Source organism: Gymnoscopelus microlampas (assembly GCF_963454915.1).
Source record: "Gymnoscopelus microlampas genome assembly, chromosome: 7".
Lineage (NCBI taxonomy): Eukaryota > Metazoa > Chordata > Actinopteri > Myctophiformes > Myctophidae > Gymnoscopelus > Gymnoscopelus microlampas.
In genome coordinates this window covers 44,551,423-44,577,538 of record NC_139944.1, presented here as the reverse complement: position 1 = coordinate 44,577,538, position 26,116 = coordinate 44,551,423, and the positions used below count along the sequence as shown (strand labels likewise).

At 40.1% G+C, this 26,116-nt stretch overlaps 1 protein-coding gene across 2 annotated transcripts in view; it reads right to left on the bottom strand.

Annotated features, from left to right (window-relative positions):
• The window catches only part of LOC311048356 (receptor-type tyrosine-protein phosphatase gamma-like), a 141,152-nt gene extending 132,135 nt beyond the window's left edge, over nt 1-9,017 (bottom strand). For both annotated transcript variants that reach the window (XM_084061603.1, XM_084061604.1), the window contains exon 1: nt 8,332-9,017. In XM_084061603.1, coding sequence (XP_083917729.1) covers nt 8,332-8,422 — 91 coding nt within the window. In that variant the 5' untranslated portion in view covers nt 8,423-9,017. The remainder of the gene's footprint in view (nt 1-8,331) is intronic.
• Nucleotides 9,018-26,116: the final 17,099 nt, after the last annotated feature.

The following is a 26,116-nucleotide window of genomic DNA, read 5'->3' as shown; positions in this document are numbered from 1 at the left end:
TCAATAGGATAGCCACAGTGAGACAGAATAGGCGCAACAATTACCCTTGATAGCACAAATCAATGATTATGGTAAATGGTCCTTCCCCAATTTGTCAGGATAACACTCAGTAATGTCACTAATATCATGAAGCCTATTCAACAGTTTTTGAGCACTGGCAGAGCCAGAGAGCCTAGAAAAAGTCGGGGGTTTTATATTTAAAGATATTTTTGGGTCTTTTCTGCCTTTATTGATTGTAGTTTCGACAGGAAACGGGTAAAGAGTCAGGGAGTGACACAAAGAACCGGGAATCGAACCCGGGAATCGCTGTCAGGCTGCTTCACAGCCTTTATATATGGTACGCGCCTTAACCACTAGGAATCGGCTCCCAAGATCCCGCAATCCTTTGATCATTGGTTCAAAGGACAGCCATTGAGATGCTTTTCCCATGCTCCGCAATCGCTTAATTCCCATGCCCTGGAAGGGCGGAACAGCTCCAGTCACAGAATTCGATAGGTCACCACAACCGGCACAACACACTGAAAACAGTGTTTCCCCTATATGCATTAAGCAGTGGCAGGCCGATACCCCTTAAATCCGACCGCCACAGTATGATTTTTTTTCTGTAAAAAAAGAAGAAAAGAAAAAAAGAAAAAATTATATCGATGCTCAAATGCATTGATATAATGCTCAAATGCTCTCAGGCAGGTGTGCATCACTAGTTGTTGATGTGTGACCAACTTATTTGCATACTTTTGTCTATACTTTGTCTAATAAAAGTATATGTTCCTAAATCTGGAGTCAATTCATATGTAAACTATACAGATTATTACTGTGCACATGTACTATATAAGATATAAGACTTTGTGTTTGAGCATAAATATACATTTTGAGAACCCCAATTATTTTCTGCATTCCTCCCCCACGCCTTCAGCTTCTGGCTAGGGGAAACACTGGAAAATTGGTGTTTGCCTTTTTATACACGGTAACCGTTTCCTGGTTACCGTGTAGGCTGAGAAGCAAGTGCGCATTCTGATTTATTTACGCAGTGCAGCACGTTCTGAGCTTGTAGATCGGCTATTTTTGAATTAGGACACTGACGCACAACTAAGTATACTATAAATCAGCCTTTAGGCTGATGAGGAAGAGAGTTTCAAACCTCTGTCTTGAGATGGCTGTTTACTGCACGAACAGATGAGCTCTAGAAGCCCTAGATGATTAGTGGTTACCTGGGGAGAAGTGCTCTCAGCTGTGATAAACACTGGTGCTGTGAGGTTTAGACTCGCCATGACAACAACATACATCCTTTGCTGAAAGACATCAAGTCTAAACTAAAATCAGTACCAGGAAAATGCTTGGTGTTTACTGTATTTTGTATTCATCAGAGGCAACTTTTGATGTTACCGCCAGGCCATCCTTCTTTTTTTCCTCCGTTAAATACAATAGTTGTCTTTGTTGAGAATGCCTGAAACCATGTCATTCTGAAATATGAAAATGTCAAAAAGGAAAAGGCCATGGTATTCAGATCCCTAGTTAATTACGGTTCCACTAACAGGGGGGTTTGAATGTTTGCCTTGAAGAATGGAAACATTTGCATTACCCAAAGGGAAGCATGTCAACAGGATCGATAGGGCAGTCTGTAAGCCCCTGTGTTGCCTCCGAAACTATCTAACTCAGCACATCCCCCCCTTTGGATTTCTCAGAAATTAGCTGGGACAAATATGTTCACACAGTAGGAACTATTGCCATTTGTTATAAAGCCATAGATACGGTTGATTTAGTTTGGTCAAATGATTAAAATAAGGAAAAGTACGCTTTTTGATATACACAGAGCAAATGAAAGACCAGAGCCATAACGTTCCTAGTGTAGGCTATTCTTTATTCTATTTTTATGACAAAACATGCTCTGTGTATGTGTCTGCTGAATGCCTAAAATTCTAATGCTCTTCTATTGTTATGAGGAACAAGGTGTTCAAAATAATTCCACCATGTTTCAAGGCACACATTTATACAGGGGAATCAGTCAAAGGGTGTGAAAGTGACAGCGTCTCAAACTGGTTCTTCTAACTCCACAGAGGAAAGAGCTAAGGGACTGATCTCTCAGTGTTAACTTAGAAAAAAACAAACATCATCTCCGCAAGGGTTTAATGAGGAGTGTCTCCACTCGTGTTCAGACACCGGTGGACTGTTAGAATCACCTCACTGCTCTGTGCCAGGGAGAAGAGCGAACATCCACTCGGTGTTACTGCTTGCGGAGAATAATCCATTATCTAGGAAAGTTTATGAAGCTTCAAATCAGAGTTGGAAGTTTATTTCATTACAAACAGCTATCCTCGTTTAATTGAGCAAAAAGAACATTTTAATGCTAATAAGGCAATATCAAGACTGAAATGTTGAGGTTGGGTGCTCTCTTACAGTCTGCCATGATTAATTAGCGTTCTAAAAATAAGGACAATGATAGGACAAATTAAACCACTTCCTTCTTATTTAAATGAAAATTCTGCCATAATCTACTCATCCTCATGTAAACCGAAAGTTCTTTGTCCACGTGACAGACGGGGAGACTGCCAGGACAATTTGGTACTGTCACAGCCTTCACCAAAACAACTTGACCAGTAAATACGTTTCTTTTTAAAAGGCACATAATGCATTATAATGCTAATATAAGGCTTCATAACACTGGTTGTAAATGTTTATAATTATGCATAACAATTAGGGATGTTAACAATTAATCTATAATCGATTAATTACCATTAAGAATTTACTCAATTAAATGTATCGAGTTTCAATTAATTGGAAAGAAAATTGAATTGTAATGTTTTCTGGATTATTTCATTTTTTTAACTCTTTTTTTTTCCCCGACTAGTGAAGGTTACAGGTATGGGGGTGTGTGTGATATCAAATGTGAGCTTACCATAATCACGGTAATCCTTAAATCATATTCAAGGGCTTTTGGAGAGAAATGAGACAGACTCCATAGAGCACTGCAGAGGGGAGGCGTGTGTGTGTGTCTGTGTCCAGCTGATGCTCGTTGCCGCTCGTTATAAAGGCAATTATGTTAAGGCACTCATTTTCAGTTTCGGACACGATTTTTTTCTTTTGGTCCTAAAAAAACGCTGCTTATCAATTGATCGATCGATAAGGTTATCAACAATCAATTAATTAATTAATCGGTCATTTAATCTCTAATAACAACGTATGACAAATATACTTTATAACTGACTAAGTTATGGTAGTTATAATGTGCTGTTCCACAGCATTATGACAGCACTTATAATACGTTATAAACATTGTTATAAGTTGTCATACATGATTATAAACATTTTAATGAGTGTTACAATGGGTTATTATAAGCACATTATAATGTATGATGACGAGTGTGCTTATAATGCATTATAGACCCAACCTTAATGTAGTGTTACCAAAAATTCTAATTAGATTCTTTATAGTGGACTAAATTGATTCGTCTGATAAGCCACTCAACCCTGTACTATACTTTGTCACCTCATGGCACGTTATGAGCTTGTGGATCAGCTATAAAAGTTAAAAAAAAATGTTATTCTAATCGTTCATTATTCGAAATCGAGGCAAACGGTTCAAGTAATGGTGATATTGATTTGAAGCCATATTGCCTGGTAGTCTACATGAGTTATTTCATGTCTAAAAACATTCAAATAGAACTATGGGAAGTTGTACCCAAGGAAAAATAATGCGTCACCCTATAGTTTAACTATAATCTTCCATGTGTCTAATGTAGTTAAACTCTGAGAAATGGACTTGTTTAATTTATTGAATTTGTTTGTCTGCTTCTTGTGTTTGTATTTTCTGTTTATCTCCTACGTTTTTTATTTTTTTATTTTTTAGAACTTAATAAACATCGAGTCATAAATAAAAAGAATTTGGGCGTGGTGACTGATTGACCTCAAACTTGCCGTGTATCTCAGATGACCCGGGGGTGTGCAGTGCCGAGAGGCAATTCAGTCGGACCAATGATTTCTGTGAATCGAAAAAACACAATACCGCAATATCTGCTTTTTTTATTTCTTTACATTTTTATCCCACGATTTTGCAACCCCATTTTTTTCACCCAGTGCCAATTGTCTATGTAATCCTGGGCGCTACACTCCCTCTGCCAGCCTAGGGAAAGCCCAGAGCCGAGCTCATGCCTCCTTCAATGCATGAGCGCTAACAAGCCTTCTTATCACCTGACGGGGGGGTTTCACCGGTTGGACGTAACACGTTATTCCAACCAGTTCCTTTCCCCTCCATCAGGCGCCCCGGCTGACCAGGGGGAGGCAGTATAGAGACCAGGATTACTACATGTTTTTGTGAGGGTACCTACCCTAGAGGACACGGGAAGAACACACTCCACACAGAGAGGCCCTTTCACCAACCCCACCTAGGGTGCAATATCTGCTTCTGATCGACTGCGGAGGACGCAGAAAATCTCTGTGTGTCTGGGTGGGCACCAGCTCCCCTGATTGGCCAACCCGACCGCTTCATTGATTGCATGCATTCCCAACTTGCACTGTCCCCGATTTACATTGTTCCCGACTTGTGTGGTCCCCGAGTAGGCCGGTGCCACCAGTGTAGTTACATTAACATGCATAATTTTCTATGCAAATAATGATAATAATAAATGCATTATTATTAGCAGCAGCAGCAATGGGAGATGTAAAGAATGGGGGGGTGATTTAGAATCACAATTTATAAAATGTGCTGATGGCATACACCATACATAAATACTCATACATTACACTTACCTATGTACATTTGTGCAAGTAACATTCACTAATTCACTAAGGATTTGTGAAGAAAGGATTTGAAGTTAGAGAGACTACCCTGTCAGAGACATTTAAACCAATACTGAACCAGCAACAATAACATACAATATGCCATACAGTATGTAGGTAGCTTTATAAATGGCCATAAATATTTGAGTATTACAGTCCATGCCTTTTCAAGAAGGCTTAAAGCCTTAAGCCAGCACAAGCACAACAATAGGGACACAAAAATTCTGCCAGACAATTGTGTAGTCTGGGCTGGCCTGGGAATTCCAGACCAGCCCTTCCTTAACAGAATGGAGCATATGACCAACTAAACATTTTGTGAACGTAGCTGAAATAATAAGTGGAAAAGAGAACAATTAAGAAAGCAACACGTTGTAATGAATGTGCAATTGAAGTGAGAGACAATGTCACTGTCACTCACATATACAATACAGTCTGATCATTTGTAATGTCACCTACAGTACCACTTAAAAACCATGGCTATAATGTACCCCTTGAACTGTATATATTATCTACCTACAGCCAATGATGCATCTTGTTTGTGTTCAACATATGCCAAACAGAGAACCCCGTCTCTCTCAAGGTGATCTAACCACTCTTTTGAGCTTGCATGGTACTAAAGAGGACGTGTATGAATATCATGCTCCGTTTAATGTTTTCAATTCAAAATAAATAAACCAAACCATCTGCAAAATATACCAGATATACAACAAAAACAAAGTTACCAAGGAGTAACTTATATATACGAGCACTTCAATGTGTTTGCATTCTTCTTGAACTGCAGCCATTACAGTATTCAAATGGTGGTCATAAAGATTGCATACTTTACATCAGCATGGTGAGAAAGGCACACTTTCTGTAAATGCTGTATTCCCTAGATGGTGAATGACGGCATTTAGCAATCCTGACATAGCATCACACTTCAGAGCAAGCTTGTTTAAGGGAAAGGGGGGTGAGGTGATTGGAGGACAAGGACATATTGATATGGCCAAGTCCTTCAGTGCAGCAGTGTACGTCCTTCAGTGATAGTGCCTTATTTCCAGGACATAAATCACTATTGTCATGAAACACAGGAAAGTACAGCCATTTGTCCAGCAGCATTTCTCGTTTCCCTCTTTCTCTCCCTCCCTCCCTCTCTCTCTTTCTCTCTCTGAAAACAGGTCTGCCGGAAGCAAGCGTGTCTTTTTTTGGTTTGGATGCTGAGCTAGACAGAAGAAATGATGGTGTGGACTGAAGTTGCTGTGGGTAATTTTAAGCAATTATCATGCTACTGAGACCAGCTCAGAGTATCTTGGACCAAAAGGCAAATGATCCAAACCAAACAAAAACAGTAATGGTAATGTTATGATGAATGGACTTTAAGTAACACATCAATCACAATTCTTTGATTTGAACATGCATCATTGTTCTACAATCACTCCTGTTACAACAGTACACCACACACATGTAAACTAAAAAGATTTAACTAATGTTCATCTCTGCATTCCTGGGAGGACAAGATCAGTAGATCACCAATGCCAATTTTAGCTGATATATTAGGCCTACAGTTACAGGTGTAACACGCACGTGCCTGCCCGCCCGCCCACTCAAAAGACTAATTTGAGTATGTCGTATGGACCACATTAGTGGGTATACATTTTTGATTTTAAGATGTTACACCATATTTCTTATATTAGTGTGACCTCTTAAGTATGTTGCAAAGTTACAGGTGGAAATATCTACCACAATCTGTCTACAACCTGTATCTGCTCAACTTCATTTGAAGAATGACAAAACACCATATGGATACATGTATCAACAACAACACCAACAAAAGAAAAGGAAAAGCATCAACAGAGGGATCCCAACATCAAACACATATAATTGATTACCAGTGAGGGGGCCTCAAGAATATTCCAGGAAAAAAGTCCCACTCTCAATATCAATTGAAAACCAACATCAAAAAGGTGGGTTTTATTTTTCTTTACTGAAATGGATATGGAATGACAACACACAATATCAACTGTATATTATGCACCATAATGGGTTAAGGGGGGAAAAGATATTTGTGATGTTGCTCTTCAATAAGAGTTTGTAAAATGTGTGAAATCTTCTATAAAACAAAACAAGAAAATTGATCAGTAATTACAGCGTGCCAGCGTAAAAGGTCTAAAGCTCCTGCCTACAAATGTCACTGGGTCTGGTGAGACATGCCAGGAATAAACTGTATGCAGTCAGTAGCCTGGAGAGGAAGGGTCGGAAACGGGGGATTGAGGAGAATGTGACAATAATAGTCAGGGTATGTATGTGTGTGTGTGTGTGTGTGTGTGTGTGGGGTGGGGGGGGGCTTCTGTTCTTCCATCACGTCCACTGACTGTACATCAACGAACCAACAGCACTGACTATACCATAACCCAGTGGTTCTCAAACCTTTTTTTTTAACTTCAAGGACCCCCCAGTTTGATTGATATGCATCAGGCCACAGACCCCCATTTCATAACACGCGAACCAAATGGACCCATTAGGGTCCATTTGGTTCGCCCCCAAAAGACCCCAAAAGACCCCTGGGGGTCCACGGACCACACTTTGAGAACCACTGCCAATAACATACCTATACGGCCTTATGAATGTCATCCTCGATGTCAACCATGTGCACATGATGACTTGAAGACAATAAATTGCATTGTGCATTTAATGTGCAAATATGGTGAGTCATTTCTGAATTCTAACCAATACATTAAGTCTTAAGATGAAGTTTAAATTGGTGGTTTCAGTGGAAACCGCTGTGTGTACACTCTATGAATAATAACTGATCACAATAACGTTGACAATGTTAATACTTTAAAAGCCAGGACTATATAATAGGACTTGCCAGTGTCAGTCTTAATGTTAAAACACAATATTAATTGTGCCCTGTAGCACATTCATCTGGGGACAACAACACCCTACAACCAAACTCGTCTGTGTTGAAAGGGTCGCTGACTATGTTATTATGAGTATATAGCAGGCAGCACAGTTTAGAAATCAGGTCATAATGTCACACTGCAGCCCAGTGGTGGAAGAAGAAGTACTCAAGATATTTTACTTAAGTACAAGTAGCAATACCACAGTAATAAATAAAATACTCTGTTGCAAGTAAAAGGCCTGTGTTCAAAATGTTACTCGAGTAAAAGTACAAAAGCATTTGGCATCAAAATATACTTAAAGTACCAAAAGTAAAAGTACTAAAATGTTTGAAAATAGCCTATGTATAAAATAAGGCTATAGTGGTTATGTATGTTTTATAATGTATAATATATTAATGTATATCTGCAAAGTAACTAAAGTTTTCAAATAATTGTGTTGTAAAAAAATACCTCAAAATTGTACTTAAGTATAGTACATGAGTAAATGTACTTGGTTACCAGCACTGTCATAATGTCACACTGCAGCTGACATTACTCTTCATTTTAATTTGGATATAATCAACCCTCGGCTCGCCCTTATTATTTATGGATCAAAATCAAATGGCATATGATCGCTAAAATGTTGCATAGATAGATGTAAACAAAAATGCACATCAATGTATCATGAAACTACTCACCCGGGTGACAGTCTGTGTGTTGTTTGGGCAGCAAGGTTAAAAACATTAAGGATAAGATCCACCAGTAACTCGGTTCCCGTATTCTCCGCATGTTAGAACACTCATCGAGAGCAACAAGATTCAAAGAAGGCAAACGGGTGACAAAGTTTTGAGGTTTTAAAAAGAAAATCACATGCACTTTTAACGGCAGCTGAGGGTCAAGTTGACTTGACACAAAACGCTCGAATGCGAGGTAAAAAAAATAAAAATAAAAGGTGTTGTTAGTAGCGTTAAAAGCTACGACGACAGTCTCCGTTTGAATCCCAAATCAGTCGCCTCCTCCAACCCCGGCTGAGGAGGCTTCATCTAGACCCGTGCGAAAAGAGTTCACAGTCAGTTTGCTGCCTCGACCTTGCATCGGAGCGAAGCTTCTCTTACATAGCGAAATTCCTCCACAAAGTCAGTCAGTAAGTAGAGTCCATCGGCGATCGATCGCCCCTCTTTAACTGCGGGAAAAAAGTGGTCAAATAATATCGATTATTAGACGCGCGGAACGGGTCGTTATTCAGTGATTATCTCTGTCGTTCCCCCAGCAAGAAGAAGAAGGACAACGTGGAGTACACGAAGAAAGCTGTGTGGGAAACGTCCCATTCTTCCATCCAGGAAGTAGTCTCGCGGTCAGGCATGACAAGATTCCTGGCCACGGATGCTTTCTCTCCCTCTCTCTCTCTCTCTCTCTCTCTCTCTCTCTCTCTCTATCGGACAGAATGCATTGCAACGCAGGGACCCTGCATGGGGCGGGAGGGAGGAGCAGGAACGGGAGGGGGACCGGGCTCTTGATTTGCTGTATGCCCAGACCATGTGTTAGTTGGGACTGGGAGTGAGATGACTCTCAATGGATTAGCCCAGGGGTCTCTAACGTTTTTTAGAACAAGCCAAGGACCCCTTAGCCTGAGAGAGATGAAGCAGGGACCCCCACACCACACTACATAGCCTATTCATGTATAAAATTGTGTTTTTAAACTTATTCATAGATTTCATAGACTTGTTCGACATACATTATCTTCTCTATTAATATGTTGGGTTCACGTTAATGTGTATATTCAGACAGTTAACCTTTTAAACCCTCTATATTTAGTCAACTTGACCGTTGGCTCTGTACTTGGTCTGCTCTTTTTACCTCTACATACCAACTCAATTAGCTGATCTACAAGCAGGGCAAGGCCTTGTGACCCCCTGTAGTAACTCTGTGTAGTAACTCTAAGGACCCCCTGTTGAAGACCACTGGATTAGCCCATTTAGACCAGAGGCCAATTCCTTCTAACTATTAGTTGTTCTCACACTTTCAATATATGTTTTTTGAATGTTCAAAAATAGCAGATGTACAAGCTTGCAGCGTGGCACGAAGTGACGCGCTGTGAGCTTGTAGATCTGCTATTTTTGAATAGCCAACGGTTGAACGCAAACATCTAAAATGACAGATGCTTTTAATGGGTTAGACTATAGAGGCTGATATGGTACACCATTGTAGTCTGCAGTTATACGCACTCCTTAAATTCACGTCGGATCACAAATTGACCTGAGGGCTACGTATCAGAACATCTGTCAGCAAAATGTAGCATTCATTAGACATCATGAAACACAATTTGAATGACTACAGTGACACTTGCAGGTGAAATATGTGCAGACTAAACAAAATTTAATCCTATATATGCGGCTTTATTGCACACAAATCCAATAGCGATTCCTCCTGTGACTGTCGTCGGCATTGTTTTGCTGACTATCTTCCTTCCCAGTCTATCCTATCCTCTGTGGCCACCCAGTGTGGTGGTCCCCATGCCTCCAGCCAGCAGAGCTGTGAATGGAATAATTTAGCAGTAATCATCACCTTGAACATAATCACATGAGTGCGCTGAGAATTCCATGGTCACCAGTGACACAAACGTAATGAAGAGAAGTTGGGGATACGGGTTTTGGTCTGGGTTCTTGCATAACTATCCAGCTGGACATTTAATTTGAGGAATCTGATTAAATTTTCATCTAATTACCCTGTTCTCTGTGGGGCTGTTGAGGGCCATCACAAGGGCCCTCTCCTTTTAATGCGGGCCATCTGCTTCCTCTCAAAGCCTCCCTAGACCCTTGGGCATCCTGTCACGATCCTCAGGTTGTACTTCTTTCAATCATGCCACACCTTTCTACACTGGACCAGATTGTACCACGCCACACCAGAACAAAATGCTCAGTTATTATAGCCAATATTAGAGACTGCATAACAGTGTTGATTTTGACAGCAAATTTTGATTTAGTTTTAGTCATAGTCTTTTGAATAAAATTCCATTTAGTTTTAGTCATCTGAAATGTTTTACTTTTTGTCTAGTTTTAGTCGACTAAATATCATAAAGTTGTAGTCGACTGAATCCACAGTTGATTTAGTCGACTAAAATGTATTTTGGCGGACCTTGATGGCGTCGTAATGGCTGATTTTACACTTGGTTGCGTGCTGAAAATAGCCGATCTGCAAGCTCACAACGTTGTGAGCTTGTAGATCTGCTATTTTCAGAGCACAGCACCCGAGCGCAACCAAACATAAAATGACATGTCTTCTACTGGATCTCTTCTCCACTAGTCACTCCATAACACTTTTGTCTAGTTTTTATTTGTTGATGAAATTGACAATATATTTAGTCTTAGTTTTAGTCACCATAGCTTAGTTTTTATTTAGTTTTCATCAGTGAAAAAAGTTAATCGACGAACATTTTTCGTCATAGTTTTAGTCGACGAAATCAACACTGCTTCATAATAAGAAGAATCTCGCCCAAAATGTCATCCTAGCATTGCATTGTGTCCGACAGCTCACATAGTAACTGTAGTAGGCTACCTCAGACAGAAGAGCGTTTACAAATATATGATTCTGGTCCAGTGCTCTTCATTCCCCCTCTTTACCTTTAACCATTTCGAGAGTCATATTTTGTATTATTTAAGTGCATTTCTGTTGACAGTCAGTACATAATGTACGACTGAGTGCATCAATTATGTAATATAATTCAAGGGTGACCATATCTAATTTATTTGATTCTCTCAATAGCCTATCTTACATTATTTACTTGAAGGCTATTTTCTTACCATTATCACACTTTCCCCAAATAGTTTTATCTCTTGTCGGCCATGTCGTCTAGTCCCCCCGACTTAAGTGGCATGCTACTATACTGTGTGCATAGCCAAGGGCAGAGGCATGCAGAGTCTCTCAGGGACGGGGGCAAAAACCTACGAAGGGCACTTCACCATAACTGGTGAGGGGAATTGATAAAAAAAAGGGGGGAGGGGGGGTCCACAGGGCATACACTAGGACGATTTTTTTTTCTTCCCCCCTGCTTAACTGCTTTAAAAAAGCAATTTCCAAGAAGTACATTCCACTGCTTAAGGGTAGGGATTAACCTTTGGCTTCCGGGGTACTCACAGCCAGCTTCTTAATATTCAACACCAAATATAATTCAAATATAACATAAATCTATGTGCTTACAACTTTTAATATAAAAAAAAAATCATTTGAACCATATACAATTATAATATTTCATTTTGTTATGACCCTGAATCTCAGGACTTATAGTTGCTCTGGAAATAGACTTAGCAATGAACAATCAGGATACAAATTGTGCAGCCTTGGTTAAGATAGGTATAGGACCAGGCCACACTGTTGATGAATCTAACTAATTGCTGCTTACCGAAGTTCTGTTAATACAACACAGTATTGATATCATTATCTCCGCCAGGCCGGGAGGCTGAGACGTCCCTGTTTTTGTGTGTGCACGCGTGCGTGCATGTGCGCATGCAAGCGTTCATGTGTGTGCGCATGTGTGTGAGTCTGTCTGTGTTAGTGGGAGGGGCCTATTTCTTACCAAAAAAAAACGTGAACCGTGAACGCAGCATTCAATCAATGACAAATTGGATTTGCATGATGCTTCTACAGAATGCACCTCCAAAAGCACTTTCACTTCTGTGCCAAAAAGCGAAAAGTTGCTCTGTATGTCCTAGAAATGCTATTTCCCCCTGCAGCTTCCTCAAGTCCTGATGGCTGCAACCAATGACTTACACTGCCCTGGCTAGGCAACACAGCCTGGCGGAGATATGCACTCTGCTGAGCTCCCCTTTCTAGTTATAGCTTTATTAATAATACTGTCTGGAACCTAAGACATTTGTCTTGATAACAGTCAGTAATTTTATAAATCAAAAGTGGCCGTCTCTAGAGATGGTGTAGTTAGTAACACCCTCCATTTCTCACCCAGGATCCAGCTATCCAGAACCACATCTCTTCCTTCTCCCCTATACTCTGTATATTTTTCATCCTTATTATTGTTTCATAAACTAAATAATACTTACTCAGCAGAGTGCGCTGTGCTGCCTCTTTCCTCAGAAGATGCTAACAAAGAACAGCTATCTTAAGGTGTCTAGTGGGCATTATGCACAATTCCCATTCAATAAGAGACAAGATGATCTTGTGTGAATGTCTGTAATGCTGAATGTCAAGTGTCCAATCCTTCATGAGCCTGAGTGTATGATTTTTCTGATGGGTAAAACAACCAATGGCCATGAGACCTTTTTCCTCTCATGACTCTGGTTGGTCTTGTAACTGTATCTCCATGTAATTAAATATCACCCTGGTTGTGCATGCCATACCTCTAATCAAATAAGAATTGCATTGGCAATGAAACAGCTGAACAGTCAAAACAGCATTATTGAATAAATGTAGCGATATGGATTTTTATATGCATAATGACAAGTCCCTTGCACCACCCCTATTGATCACGTACACTGGCCTGTCATTGAAAGGTTTCTCTCACATCAAGAACACAAAATATTGCCCCTCTTCCAAGTCATCCATTGTGCTTTTAAATCAGACTCTGAAGGTTATCAGTAAAGTTTGGACGTTATTATAATACAGTAGTACACATGTGTGAACTGAAACAGTGCATTGTCACAGGTACAGACCATGACCAAGGTACATAAGCAATGCAATGCATTATGCCAACTCTCAGAAGCATTCTGGGAGTAGGGCGCTATGCTGAGATGTGCTGCAGTGCTCTTTCAGAACATGCCTTAGCACACTTAGGTCTGTTAGATTTTTGAGGATGATGATTAATCTTCTGTGATAATATAGGGATGTTATAGGACACATGTGTAGACATTATAGGACAAACATGATTATTATAGAAGAATCAGGTTGAAGGGGGGGGGGGGGGGCAAAGAGAGGACGTGAGACTGTACTACAGTACTATCTGAAGCCAGTAGAGGGTGTCCGGAAAAAAACACGTTACCATAAATCACTACAGTGGTTCCAGTCACCAAGGACCATCACTGAAGTACCTGGGGAGATTGTAAATTCATTAGTTGAAGAAAGGAACTGGACAGAGTCATTTCATAAAACAACAGGAGGAAATGTATTCTGAGGATGTAGCAACGTATAGCCTTGTTTGAAGCCCAGAATCCAAATATCTCCTTTGGCTGGGGGGGGGGGGGCAGAATTCCCTTTTGGATGAGCAGTAGGTGTATGTTTTCCCATGCGGGAATGTGAAACCAGGTGGTTATGCACAAATTGAATATTGTTCAAGGAAAAATAACTTTAGCTCACATAGGAGTTGGTGTCTATGTAGAGAAAGACAAAACTTCTCTTAATTAATATCCCTGCCAAATTATTGACTCACAGGGGAGCAGATCAGCTTCTGGATCAATTTTCATTTCACACAAAGCAGCTCATGTGTTGATTTGCAAGTCACCATGGACTGCTGCAAGATATCACAATTTAGCTACATTGGCATCCCTATTTTGGGCAAGTCCAAAAGTTTCAAAAATAGTGAAAATACCAGATCTACAAGCTCACAACACGTCACAATGCGATGCTTTGTGTGCCTGTAGATAGGCAATTTGTGCTGTGCATCACCATTGTATGACAAAGTATAAAACTAAAGTGGTTAACAATTGATTGATGCAAGCTTGCTGGAGCAAAACTAAGGAAATAAGTATTCCTTGAAGCTCTTTGGAAATGTTCACTGGACAGAGGGCTGCTTTTGGCATTTGGCATCTACATTTGATTTAATTGGGAATGCTTACTTGGAAATATACAGTAATACACTAAATGGTGACCACAAAATGCCTGCAGAGAAGCAGCATAATTTGAAGTCATCATCATGAATCTATACACTCACAAATAACAGAACCACTGTTTCAACTCAAACGTATTTGGTGTCCATATGCATAATTGTCCATATGTAATTCATCACTGTGGTCAGAAAGTAAGTATACATTAAAATACGTATAGCCCCTGGCACCCACATTATATTCAGCCCAGTATCCCTAATTTAAATGTTTACATCAAAAAGTGTCATCAGGCCTAGTAATAACATTTGATCTATTCCCTTGTCAAAAAGCCATTAAAACTGAGAAGAAACACATTTTCTTCAGTCATTTTGAAATGACTCCCTCTTGTTATCACACAGTAAAATGCTGTTCATTTGAAACTCTGAGACTGTACAAGTGTAACCAAATTGACCCTTACGGGTCCTTTGTTTACACTTGTACACTGTCAGAGTTAAATTAACATTGAGAATTTTACAGTGTTGTTGGTGTCGTTTTTGTCACTAGCTAGGGCTGGCAGATGTTGGGACACATGGACACCACAGCTGTGCACAATATGCTGTCAGACTAAGAAAGCTTGTTATAGGGGTGTCATCATTAATGATGCAACTATTTTGCATCAACCTATTTGTTCGCTTCGGTCCATATACAGATTATTTATGTTTTACCACCATAGTTTGTGGATTGTACTTCATGTTTAAACAGAGGTGAACTTGAGTTACTCCACAATGCTCAACATACTGCAGAAAGTGAAGTATAGAAACTGAAGTGAATATCAAGGTGTCACTTTTGTCATCATTTGTGTAAAACAAGAGTCCAAAACTGAGGTAAGTTATTACCAAATACCAATATATTTACAAGTATTTACAACATGGACCACCTACACACTTACAAAAATAAGCATTTCTGTCAGAAGTTCCATCCTAAACACGATTCACAGTACATAATGCAGCACAGCATTCTCTGTCACAAGATAGCAACCTAAAGGTGGAGTTATGGGGATATTTAGAGCAGCACTTGAGAAAGTGTCTTTCACCTTTCTTCACTATCAGAAAAATCTAATATATGAATATAGAGTTTATTTTGGGAAGAATTATGTCTGCACTTGAAGTCAAATTCCAGTTCTGACAGGACAACTCATGAATGTATAAAATATTTTCATTGAAGATAAAATGAGCAATATATTAATTTTGGTCTGGCGATGAATTGGATCTTCTTTTAGGTCCTCTGAGAAAGCACATTACATCTCCCTACCAATACGTACTCCGAATCGCCCGTACTTGAAAGTAGATCCAAAACGACAGGTGGTAGCTGGGGTGGTGGAGGGTGAGCAGCAAGTTTTAAAGCAGCAGCACAGATAGCAGTAAGCAGCAGCAAAAGGCAAGCAAGGAATGAGCAATGCAACTTCCCCATTTAAATAGGCTGCTCTAGAGCCGTATAAGAGAGTTATGACACTAGCGTTGACTCCCACTGTAAGAATGGAATGCAGAAGTGCACTGTCTATATCAATGAGATAGTTCCAATGTTTGGAACTATAGCCCATAGCAGCCCGCTTTGCGGCGAGATCAAAGTGTGACGTTACTCCCTCTTCTACACTCTGGGGTGCTCTATGAAGGGAGTATATGTGATTGGTTGAGAACAGAAGCATGGAGCTGAGACCGACCAATGGTCGGGCAGTAGCAGCTGCACTGAGTTCCCTGACAGAACTTGGTCTGCGCATGTTTGTTTTTATCCAAAGACACACTGAAAACCGATGTTAATGACACACCTACTGTACTGCAGCCTTTTGACCCTTCTGCTTAATGTACTGTAGCACTGTAGTAACATAACATGGATAGACGTGTCATACCATGTTTCTTTGAATTCTTTCACGCTTTGCTTTGACAATGTGAACTTATAAGCACCCTTGTGGAAGAATTTCCTAAATAAATTATGTCTTCGCAGTTTTGTAGATAATATCAGCTGATCCTGTCAAAGCTGTCAGCATCTGTGCACTGTAGTACAGTTAATCAGGCGGAACTAGCTAGTTCAGGCATTTACTCGAGTGGGTCATATGCACGCACACCATTATGTGGGGTTACAATATGTAACTGTGACATGTCGAGCAACTGACCAATTTGGCAACTTATTTAATCTCGCCTCATTTCACGGTTGCTCCTCTTGCCATCATCGTGACCGCATGTCGGTGCTTCTTTGCACCCACCGCCACCCCAACTCGGCTCTGTTTACTCTGTGGGTTTAGTTTTCCCCTGGGGATTTTGTTATCTCCCTCCCTGTTCTTAAATGGTTGTCTCAATTGTTGTACATATTGGAGGCTGAAGATCAAATATAATATTTAGACCTGTATTTACATATAAATAAATAAACCCGAGCATCCATTTTATAACAATTTCCACTTGCTCCAACTTAGTAGTCAAACTACACATGCATGCATGCATGCACATACACACTATTTAACTCCACTAATCCCACGGGATGAAGAACAAAGGACATGGTTTCCACTTACTTGCTTGCAAGTATAGTATTGAAAATGATGATAGAACATTTAGTCAATCAAAGAATGCAAATATATGCAAAACTATAGAGATAATGAGAAGAGATGGTACGAACTAAGAGATGAATATTTTACTAGCTCATATTTCTCTGGGCAACTGTAAAATTGCCAACACTAGCCATAATCCGAATACAGTCTGATAGAGATAATACAGAAAATGGGCTGCTGGGCAAGTGCCCAGTGTTCTATCCCCTGTGGTTTAGTAATGCAGTTATTAAATTGAAATTATGCAGAAGAACAAAAGGATAGTTATTGTGAAATATGTCATTGTCATCTCTCCTTGCCATGCAGAGTAAAAAGGAAATAAATAAATCAGTATAGTCTCCAGATGGATAAACACAGGATAATGGCGAATCCTTCAGCTCCACAGCTGTGTGCCATAGGCTTCACTCTGAGGTCTTTCATATCCCCCACATAATGTACTTGCAATCATTTAGAGCCAATGCATTTTCTGTGTCTAAAAATGGCTAGTAATGTTCATTGAGCAGGGGGTTCTGACGCAACTTCACCCACTAGCAAGGACCATGAAAAATGTCAGGGAAAACTGGCAGAATATATTTTCAGCAACACTGTAGTGTAGCAAACAACTTAATCTTTTATTAAACTGATGTGTTTCGGCACATGGCCTTCGTCTGGGTTATTAAAAGGACTTACATGTAAAACAAGTCTAAAGGCCCATCTGGTCGATGACTATGGCCGTTTCTAACAGCCCAGCTAATGAATGGAAAGTCATCCCCTGTGCTTCCAACAGGTGTGCTAAAACAACACTACTCTACGAAGAAACAAGTCAAGCAAAGGAGAACTAACCCCAGCTCTTTAAGATAGCTAGTTTTCCAGATTAGACCACACTAATATGCACACTAAATACATAATTACAAATTACGTTGACCTGCACAGTACCAAAATCAACAAATTACACCGATGAGCATTAGTTGTTGCTACATTACCGTATAACCAGACATCCCTTAGGAATAATAATCCCATCTAGATAGGGCTTTATACAATGACGTTAATTAGAATTGTAACATTAACTGAGACTGTTTGAAAATATCCATGAGAGAGAGAGAGAGAGAGAGAGAGAGAGAGAGAGAGAGATTAGTTTCAGCCCATACACAGTGGTTCCCATGTGTTTTTAAATCTTTTAACAAGAAAAGTGTGCTCCTCGACTGCAGATCCCCGCCAGGCCAGGTTGCCTATACCCAGGGCTGTGTTGTGACCTGTTTATAGCGCCACTGTGAGGCAGTGGCGCAGCCAGAACACTAGTATAGGCTGGGCCTAGATGGGAGCGAGTGGGCACGTATGCACGCGCGCACAGCACGCATGCACACGCGCGCAGGGTATCAAGAAGACTCACCCCAAAACCAACTCACCCCAGAGGTAGGAAAACTCACCCCGGAAGACTCACCCCAGAGGTAGGAAAACTCACCCCCAAGATTTTCGGGGGTAGGAACACTCACCCCAGGACCTGAGAAAACTCACCCCGGAAGCCTCACCCCAACTTTGTGGAAAACTCACCCCAATGGTTTTTAACTTTGAAAAATGGTTTAAAAAAAGGTAGATCTACCGGCTTGTGAGCTTTCCATTTTCACAGAATGCTTTCATAATGTGAGCTTTCCATTTTCACAGAATGCTTTCATAATGATGTTTAATCCATATCTGGATTAAATTCTTTCTTTGAAGGTATAGAATTACCAAATTATGTTGTTCAATTACATTTAGCTAATTAAAGTTCTTTAAATACAAGGTAGATTTCATCAGAAAAGTGAACAAGGAATGCAAATAGCAAATAGCATGGTCACCTTGCCCCATCCACCTATTAGATTTCAAACAATGAATCATTAAGTGGAATGGGATATTAGTGTTAAGTGGTCAACCCCCCTCCTCCCCTTCACTCCTGTGCCCCCCATCAAACAAATTTCAGTGCGTGTATGGCCAGGTAGGAACCCAGAGAAGTGAACATTCCAATGTCAAATTATGTTGTTAAATTACATTTAGCTAATTAAAGTGCTTTAAATACAAGGTAGATTTCATCAGAAAAGTGAACATTCCAAATGTGTATAATGCAAACAAATACTTACTTAACAAAGAAAAATGAAGAAAAACTCCAGTGAAGGTAAAACACAGGTATAATGTTTTGTTTTCTGTGTGAACACATTTGTGAGAAAAGCTTTTGGTAAGCATTATTGAACTTTAGTTACTATTAGATATACATTTCACTATTGTAAGCATTATTGAACTTTAGTTACTATTAGATATACATTTCACTATTGTAAAACATGCATTAAACACTTTTCCCTATTTTTACCTAGGACATTTAGTTACCTACTACTTTGCTGGTATAAATGATAACATTATAGAACATTGCATTGCACACATGCATTGTTTGAGAACTTTAGTTTTTAGAAATTGTAAAACATGCATTAAACACTTTTCCCTATTTTTACCTAGGATATTTAGTTACCTACTACTTTGCTGGTATAAATGATAACAGTATAACATTATGAAAGCATTCTGTGAAAAAGGAAAGCTCACAAGCCGGTAGATGTGCCTTTTTTAAACATACAGACTTGGTGTAGAGGGGAAAAGTTAAACCCACCCACAAAACAAAAACTCAATGTACTTTACACCATTGAGTTTTTCTGGGGTGAGTTTTCCTACCCCCGGGGTGAGTTTTCCTACCCCCGGGGTGAGTGTTCCGGGGTGAGTTTTCTCAGGTCCTGGGGTGAGTTTACCCACCCCCCGGGGTGAGTGTTCCTACCCCCGGGGTGAGTTTTCCTTTTTCAGTTGGGGTGAGTTCGTCTTGTGGTGAGTCTTCTTGTATTCGCGCGCAGTGTCCCCAGCCCGTGCGCGCGGGCTTTCGGTTTTAGGGTTAGGGTTAGGTTAGGGTTATGTTATTTAGTTCTTATTTTTGCCTGATGTTACCGATTTATTATCAAAAAATATATATACAAAAAAAAAAATATATATATCAATTTTTTTTTCGCAAAATCAATTGGGTGGGCCAGCTTTCTACCTTGGTGGGCCACAGCCCACCCAGGCTCACCCATAGCTGCGCCCCTGCCGTGAGGCCGATTTTAAATATTTGAGGTGGTAGATCTTCCCTGGCCTACTGGGAGTGTGCCTGCAAAGTTTCACGCCAATCGGACACTGCGTTCACGATTATTGTCATGTTGTGCAAAAGTTTGAAAGGCAATCGTAGCCAATGGGAATGGAATAAAACAAAAAACCTTGAGCTCGCCAATACTTTCTGCATCTGCAAGATTCTTTCCCTCGTACGTCCACATACGTAGGTTGGTGTGGGATGCCCCTCATGATCAATGTCAGTGCGTTGGCATCCACAGCACAAGTTTGCTGGCTGGGAGCTCCCGGTGTCTATGGCAATGACCTGCCAGCCGCTATCATCCTGGTTGATGTTTAGCATTCTAGTGCAGCAGCCATCCAGGGACGAACTGTAGTTCAGAGTGCTTGCTATCCAAACAATAGAAGATATAAGAACGGCTTTTTGTGACCTTTTGCACAAAACATCCACCCCAAAGTCCCCTTTGGTGGAGGAAAGGCAGATTGTACACACTAAAATCAATAAAAAGTCTTAATTTATCCATTTGTAACTCAGAAGGTGTACACTTGTAACCAAATGGACCAGTAATTTGTACACTCTCAGAATTGCAATTATTAAATGAAATCCCTCTGACATTGCATATCTGCTTTTCATTTCTTGTGATCCTTCATCTAATATTTACATAAGCCACAATGACAAGATTATGGTATTGATGGGAAATATTCTTGCTTGCTGATGGTAAATCAGGCTTACGTAACAGGGATCTGTTTTCCTCCGTTAAAAACTATTCAGACGCATATCTCTGCTTGTTTTGCAATGAGACCTCAGGGGACAATCCGTTCTCAGACGACCCTCAGTTGAATGATTGCTGGGTTAATTCTTGCAGGAGATGTTCTGAGCTGGATGCCTGCATAGTGGCAGGTGTCCAGCGCAGGCTTTGTTTTAAGGCCCAGCGGGAAGACGGTCCAAATCAAATTCAGAACAGAGGGATAGAAACATCCCTTACCTGGGTGCCAGGATTCTGATTTAAATCAGATTACGGTACATCATCATAATATGCATGGAGCATCTTCAAATAGATGTGTGTGTGTGTGTGTGTGTGTGTGTGTGTGTGTGTGTGTGTGTGTTACTAGCTCACAACTGATACCACATGCTGTTTAGTTATCCCCTTTTTACATTTAGTTCTTGCTCAGAGACATGGCTGGGGCGGGGTGTGTGCGTGTGCGCGTGTGTGTGTGTGTGTGTGTGTGTGTGTGTGTGTGTGTGTGTGTGTGTGTGTGTGTGTGTGTGTGTGTGTGTGTGTGTGTGCGTGCGCATGCGTGCGTGTTAGAGAGCATGGGATCTTCTGCTTCCTAGGCAGGTTCTCTACCATTCAACTATGGCCACCTTAAACATCTTAGCATTGTGTGTGTGTGTGTGTGTGTGTGTGTGTGTGTGTGTGTGTGTGTGTGTGTGTGTGTGTGTGTGTGTGTGTGTGTGTGTGTGTGTGTGTGTGTGTGTGTGTGTGTGTGTGTGTGTGTGCGTGCGTGCGTGCGTGCCTGCCTGCCTGCCTGCCTGCCTGCCTGCCTGCCTGCCTGCCTGCCTGCCTGCCTGCCTGCCTGCCTGCCTGCCTGCGTGCGTGCGTGCGTGCGTGCGTGCGTGCGTGCGTGCGTGTGAGAGAGAGAGAGCGTGGGCTATCCCATGGGACAACTGTCAGCCAAAAAGGAAACCCAAACTAAGGGAAACAAACTCAGGTGCTGTTGTCTTTAATAAATAAACCACATTTCTCATGTCTGTAGTCCCTGTAGGATATATGTTTTCCTGATGTCTTTGTTTTCAGGACGCAACACGATAACTTTAGTCAACTCAAGGGTTAGTAATGTGTATTTTACTAGACTGGCGACCTTCTGAAATGTTTAATCTTAGAGTTCTGGAAGCAGCAAGACTGAAATATTGATTTTAAGAACATCCTCATCCGAACCAAGGTTGCTTTCAAGTACACCCAGAAACATAGAAATACTAATAATAATATTAAATATCTCCAAAAATATTAGTGATGTGGAAAACAAACATGTTCAGATCAACCAAGCACATTGAAAGTATGTATGTATGTATGTACATTCATTCATTCATAGTTATGCTGTTCTTTAATTAAATGGCAGCACATACAGTATAATTCAAGACAAAACTCACAGTCCTCATAGTCCTCAAGCTGTGCGTTACATGTTTGTGACCTCAGTGTAGGATTCATCCTAGACTAAAAATGCATCAAATGCATTCCCATGTCCTCAGCAGAACAGCACTCAGGGGACAGCATTGTAGACCTTTATGAGAGCTAACGACCCGTGGCTTTTAGTGTCCCACAACCATCAGCATAATTAGGTTCAACGGCTGTGCCCAACCTTTCATTTATGTGTCCTTGAAACAAAACAAAAAAAGATTGATATTGACAAATGGAGTGGGTGGGTCATGCTAACACCTTTTGCAATACATTTTGAAACCACCGGCTTTGAAACAGGTGAAACCAGTCTAGGTATTATAGCACAACTTAGCTTGGGAGCTTCTTTTTTTGTAAAAGGAAAGGTTGCAGTATTAGTTGTTATATTACATCATTTTCCAAAAAATAAAATGAATGAAAATTAAATTAAAACAAATTGTTAGTTTCATCAACGGTTGTTGTATTATTGTGGTCAAACCTATTCACACTGTATTCACCTATATTTTATGTTAATGCACCGTTTGTTATTTGAATAAAGCCATGAAGGTATACAGTATTTATGCTGCACTTTCTCAACTAAAATTATAAATTAGGTGGAATGATGAATAATGGATGTTCTCCTGTGTGACTGGTTTTATCCCCACAAGAAGAAGCAAAAGATAACAACAATTAGCACCTTGCACTAATCTGGGAGGTACAACGCTGTGGGAGATGCAACAATTTACCCAATGCATATTTTCCAGTTTGTTTGACAAACTGAGATAAAATGCTCTTTGAATTTATTTAAGCCTTTGTCTTTTCCTAGACAACCATGAATTAGTGAAACAAAAGGTAGAGCAACATTTGAATAAGAAGGTAAAACAGAGGGCTGGTTAGTATTCATGCCTTTTGAGACTGTATAGCGGAGAGTTATGCCTAATTTATGCTCCATCCATTGTACAACGGTGTCATGCCGTGAAAATAGCAGATCTACAAGAGTATAGCTTGTAGATCAGTTATTTGCAGCACACGACACTGTCGTACAACAAAGTATAGTATACAATAAATTATGTTTTCTGTGAAGATGGTAAAGATAAAGGAGCTGACCTGCAATGTGCTACATTTAAACATACATATGATATCTCACAGTGGATGGAATTGATACCCCTGAAATATGGTGTTTCTGTATTACTCCAACTTCATACAATCTGTACTGTGACAATGTGACGTTATCCCTAAGATAATTATAATATGCTGTTGACTAAGAACATTATTTTTATGTACATTTATATATTAATAATGTATTCATTTATTGAGAAAATACAAAGAAAGATTGCTTGAATTAATAATTTGCGTGCATATGCATAATTCCTTAATGTATTGTGTTCCAAACTTCTCCTTGTTAGTGTATCCTGAGGCTGAATATCTGTTTGTATTGGTGTTTATGCTCAGCTCCCCTCCATTCAATGCTGTCAAATTAATTCACTCCAATTGTGGGTCGAAATAACATTTCCAGTTAGTGGTTGGTGAGCTCAAAGCTGCAATTCATGCTGACAGGCCGTCACTGTAATGGCATTCTTAATGAAAAGACATCAAACTATAATGAAACTGTAAAAGACATCAAACTGTAATGAGAAAAATGTTCAATTTCCCTTGAGTTAAAAACATGAAAAAATATGATTACCCAGTTTCTACGTAGAGCCAAAACCACACTTACATTCTAATATTTTTTAAGATTTGTTTTCTGTCTCGCAGGAGGATCTGCTAAGATTTGTGATGGCCTTCTGATATTGATGGTGACTGTGACATCACTATCAGAGATCATTCTGTCATGGGAACAGATATTGTTGAATTGAATACAATTTGCTGGAGGTTGGACAGAAATGATGAGATCTTGTCTGTCTATCAATGGGGGTCAACAGTTGCCTGAGTAACCGGGGCACTTTGAAATTACAAAAAAAAAAATCACACACAAATCTTTCTTCTTCTGTAGGTGTGGCGCTATACAGTAGGAACATGGGGGTCATGGGGTCACCAAAATAAGTAGGGGTCCTCCTGCAATCTGCCCATTAGGTTATGGGATATATCCTGTGTGAAAGGTTGACATTTTGGCCTGAGAATGCATGGTGTGAAAGGGTTCATGCTCCAGTTAGTATTAATGCGCGCAACATGTTTCTGGGCAATCCGGCCATTCTCTTTTTGATATTGTAGTAGGATTCATCCTCCGGGGAGGAGGAAGGCAAATTCCATGGCAATTCAGCTACAGTAGTAACCTTTGAAATATCTGGTTTGCAACCAAAAGGTTAGATGGACAAACACACCAACTGACCAGCTAGCTGGGGTGATAACACAATCACAAGAAATCTTCAATAAAAGCAACAAATTAAAAAAGTATGAGACTTTTATTTTGGACAGTATAAACAGAAAATATTTGGATGCAAATATAGCCTAGATTCATTTACAAAGTGAGAAAAAGTGACAGTCGGCATAATAAACTTTTGTCTTGAAAACACTTCATAGCTATAAATGCAGTATTTATGAGTTAACATTGATTTGTTCTGGACCTGGGGGACCAGTCAGAATCAGCTGTTTCTGCGTGAAACTTTACGCAGAAACTTTTCTTACTTTACAAATCCTGTTTGATTAGTGGCTTTTTCGAGTCTATCATGATGTCTCTCTGAAGCTGTGTGCGATCCTGATACAAAAGCTGTTCATTTACTTTACTTTCATCTTTCATGATATGATATGATATGATATGATATGATATGATATGATATGATCACACCATGCCATACGGTGAGGTAATATAAGTAGTTTCATAGGTTTCTGTGTAATTAGCATGGCCTATTAGAACTAAAAAGCTTATTTTTTTATTTAGCTACTTTCTAATGTTTGCTGTTACTGATTGAGGGGCTGGAGGATGAAGCTTATATATGTTTGTGGGAAAGCTTTTACAAATGGACAAGCCCTCAAAAGGAGCACAGCTGTGATTTATTCTGTTCCCCACCACTGGATCCAATGATTATGTCACTTTGCTGGCACTAGGCCTTGTAGCACCTGATCCAACAGCACCATTTTGATCCTGGAACTCAGACTAGCTTGCCATAAACGTATCACCCTTTCCGCGTATTTATGTCAAGATTATGAACACTTTGAAAACTTTTCGGAAAACTTTTCCATTAAATCGTAAGCCTGCAGCATCTGATGTTCTCTGTCCGTGGTAAGTGAAGTTGCTAAGCCAAGGAGATGGCGAGATGATGGGGAGATGGGGATTGTGAACATCTTTAAATTTGAAAACCAAAACCCCCCCAAAACTAAAGCCTTGATATATGGCTTCATTCTGTATGCTCTTCCACTTTATAAACTGTCTATGTACTCCATATCCTATATTAAAATTGGCTTAAGGCCGGCGGACCACATCCACGTCACTCTAACTCAGACATAACCATAAACAAACCCCATACGGCCATATAAAGGCATGTCACTATGACTCAGACATAACCATAAACAAACCCGATATGCCCATATAGGCATATATGGAGATCCAGTTCTCCAGAGCCACAGACCCGACTGCTATGCACATATATGATGTGCTCTTACTCATATCTATGAGTAAATGTCTTCATGTTAAAGCCTCAGTGTCCCATCTATATTACAGTACGTATCTAACTGCAAGGTGTAACAGATTATTTTAAATAGGTGCATGTAAACCTTTTGAATTGACATATTCTATTAAATGACACCGCTGTGGTCCTCTTATCCACAGCAGGAGCTCACAGCAGTCAGACACAGTAAATCATCAATGAGCTTCATTGATCATGTGTAGTGTACTGAATCCCCTCTGAAGGTGAACCTCAGTGTTCTGAGCCAGTGGTTCTCAAACGTTTTC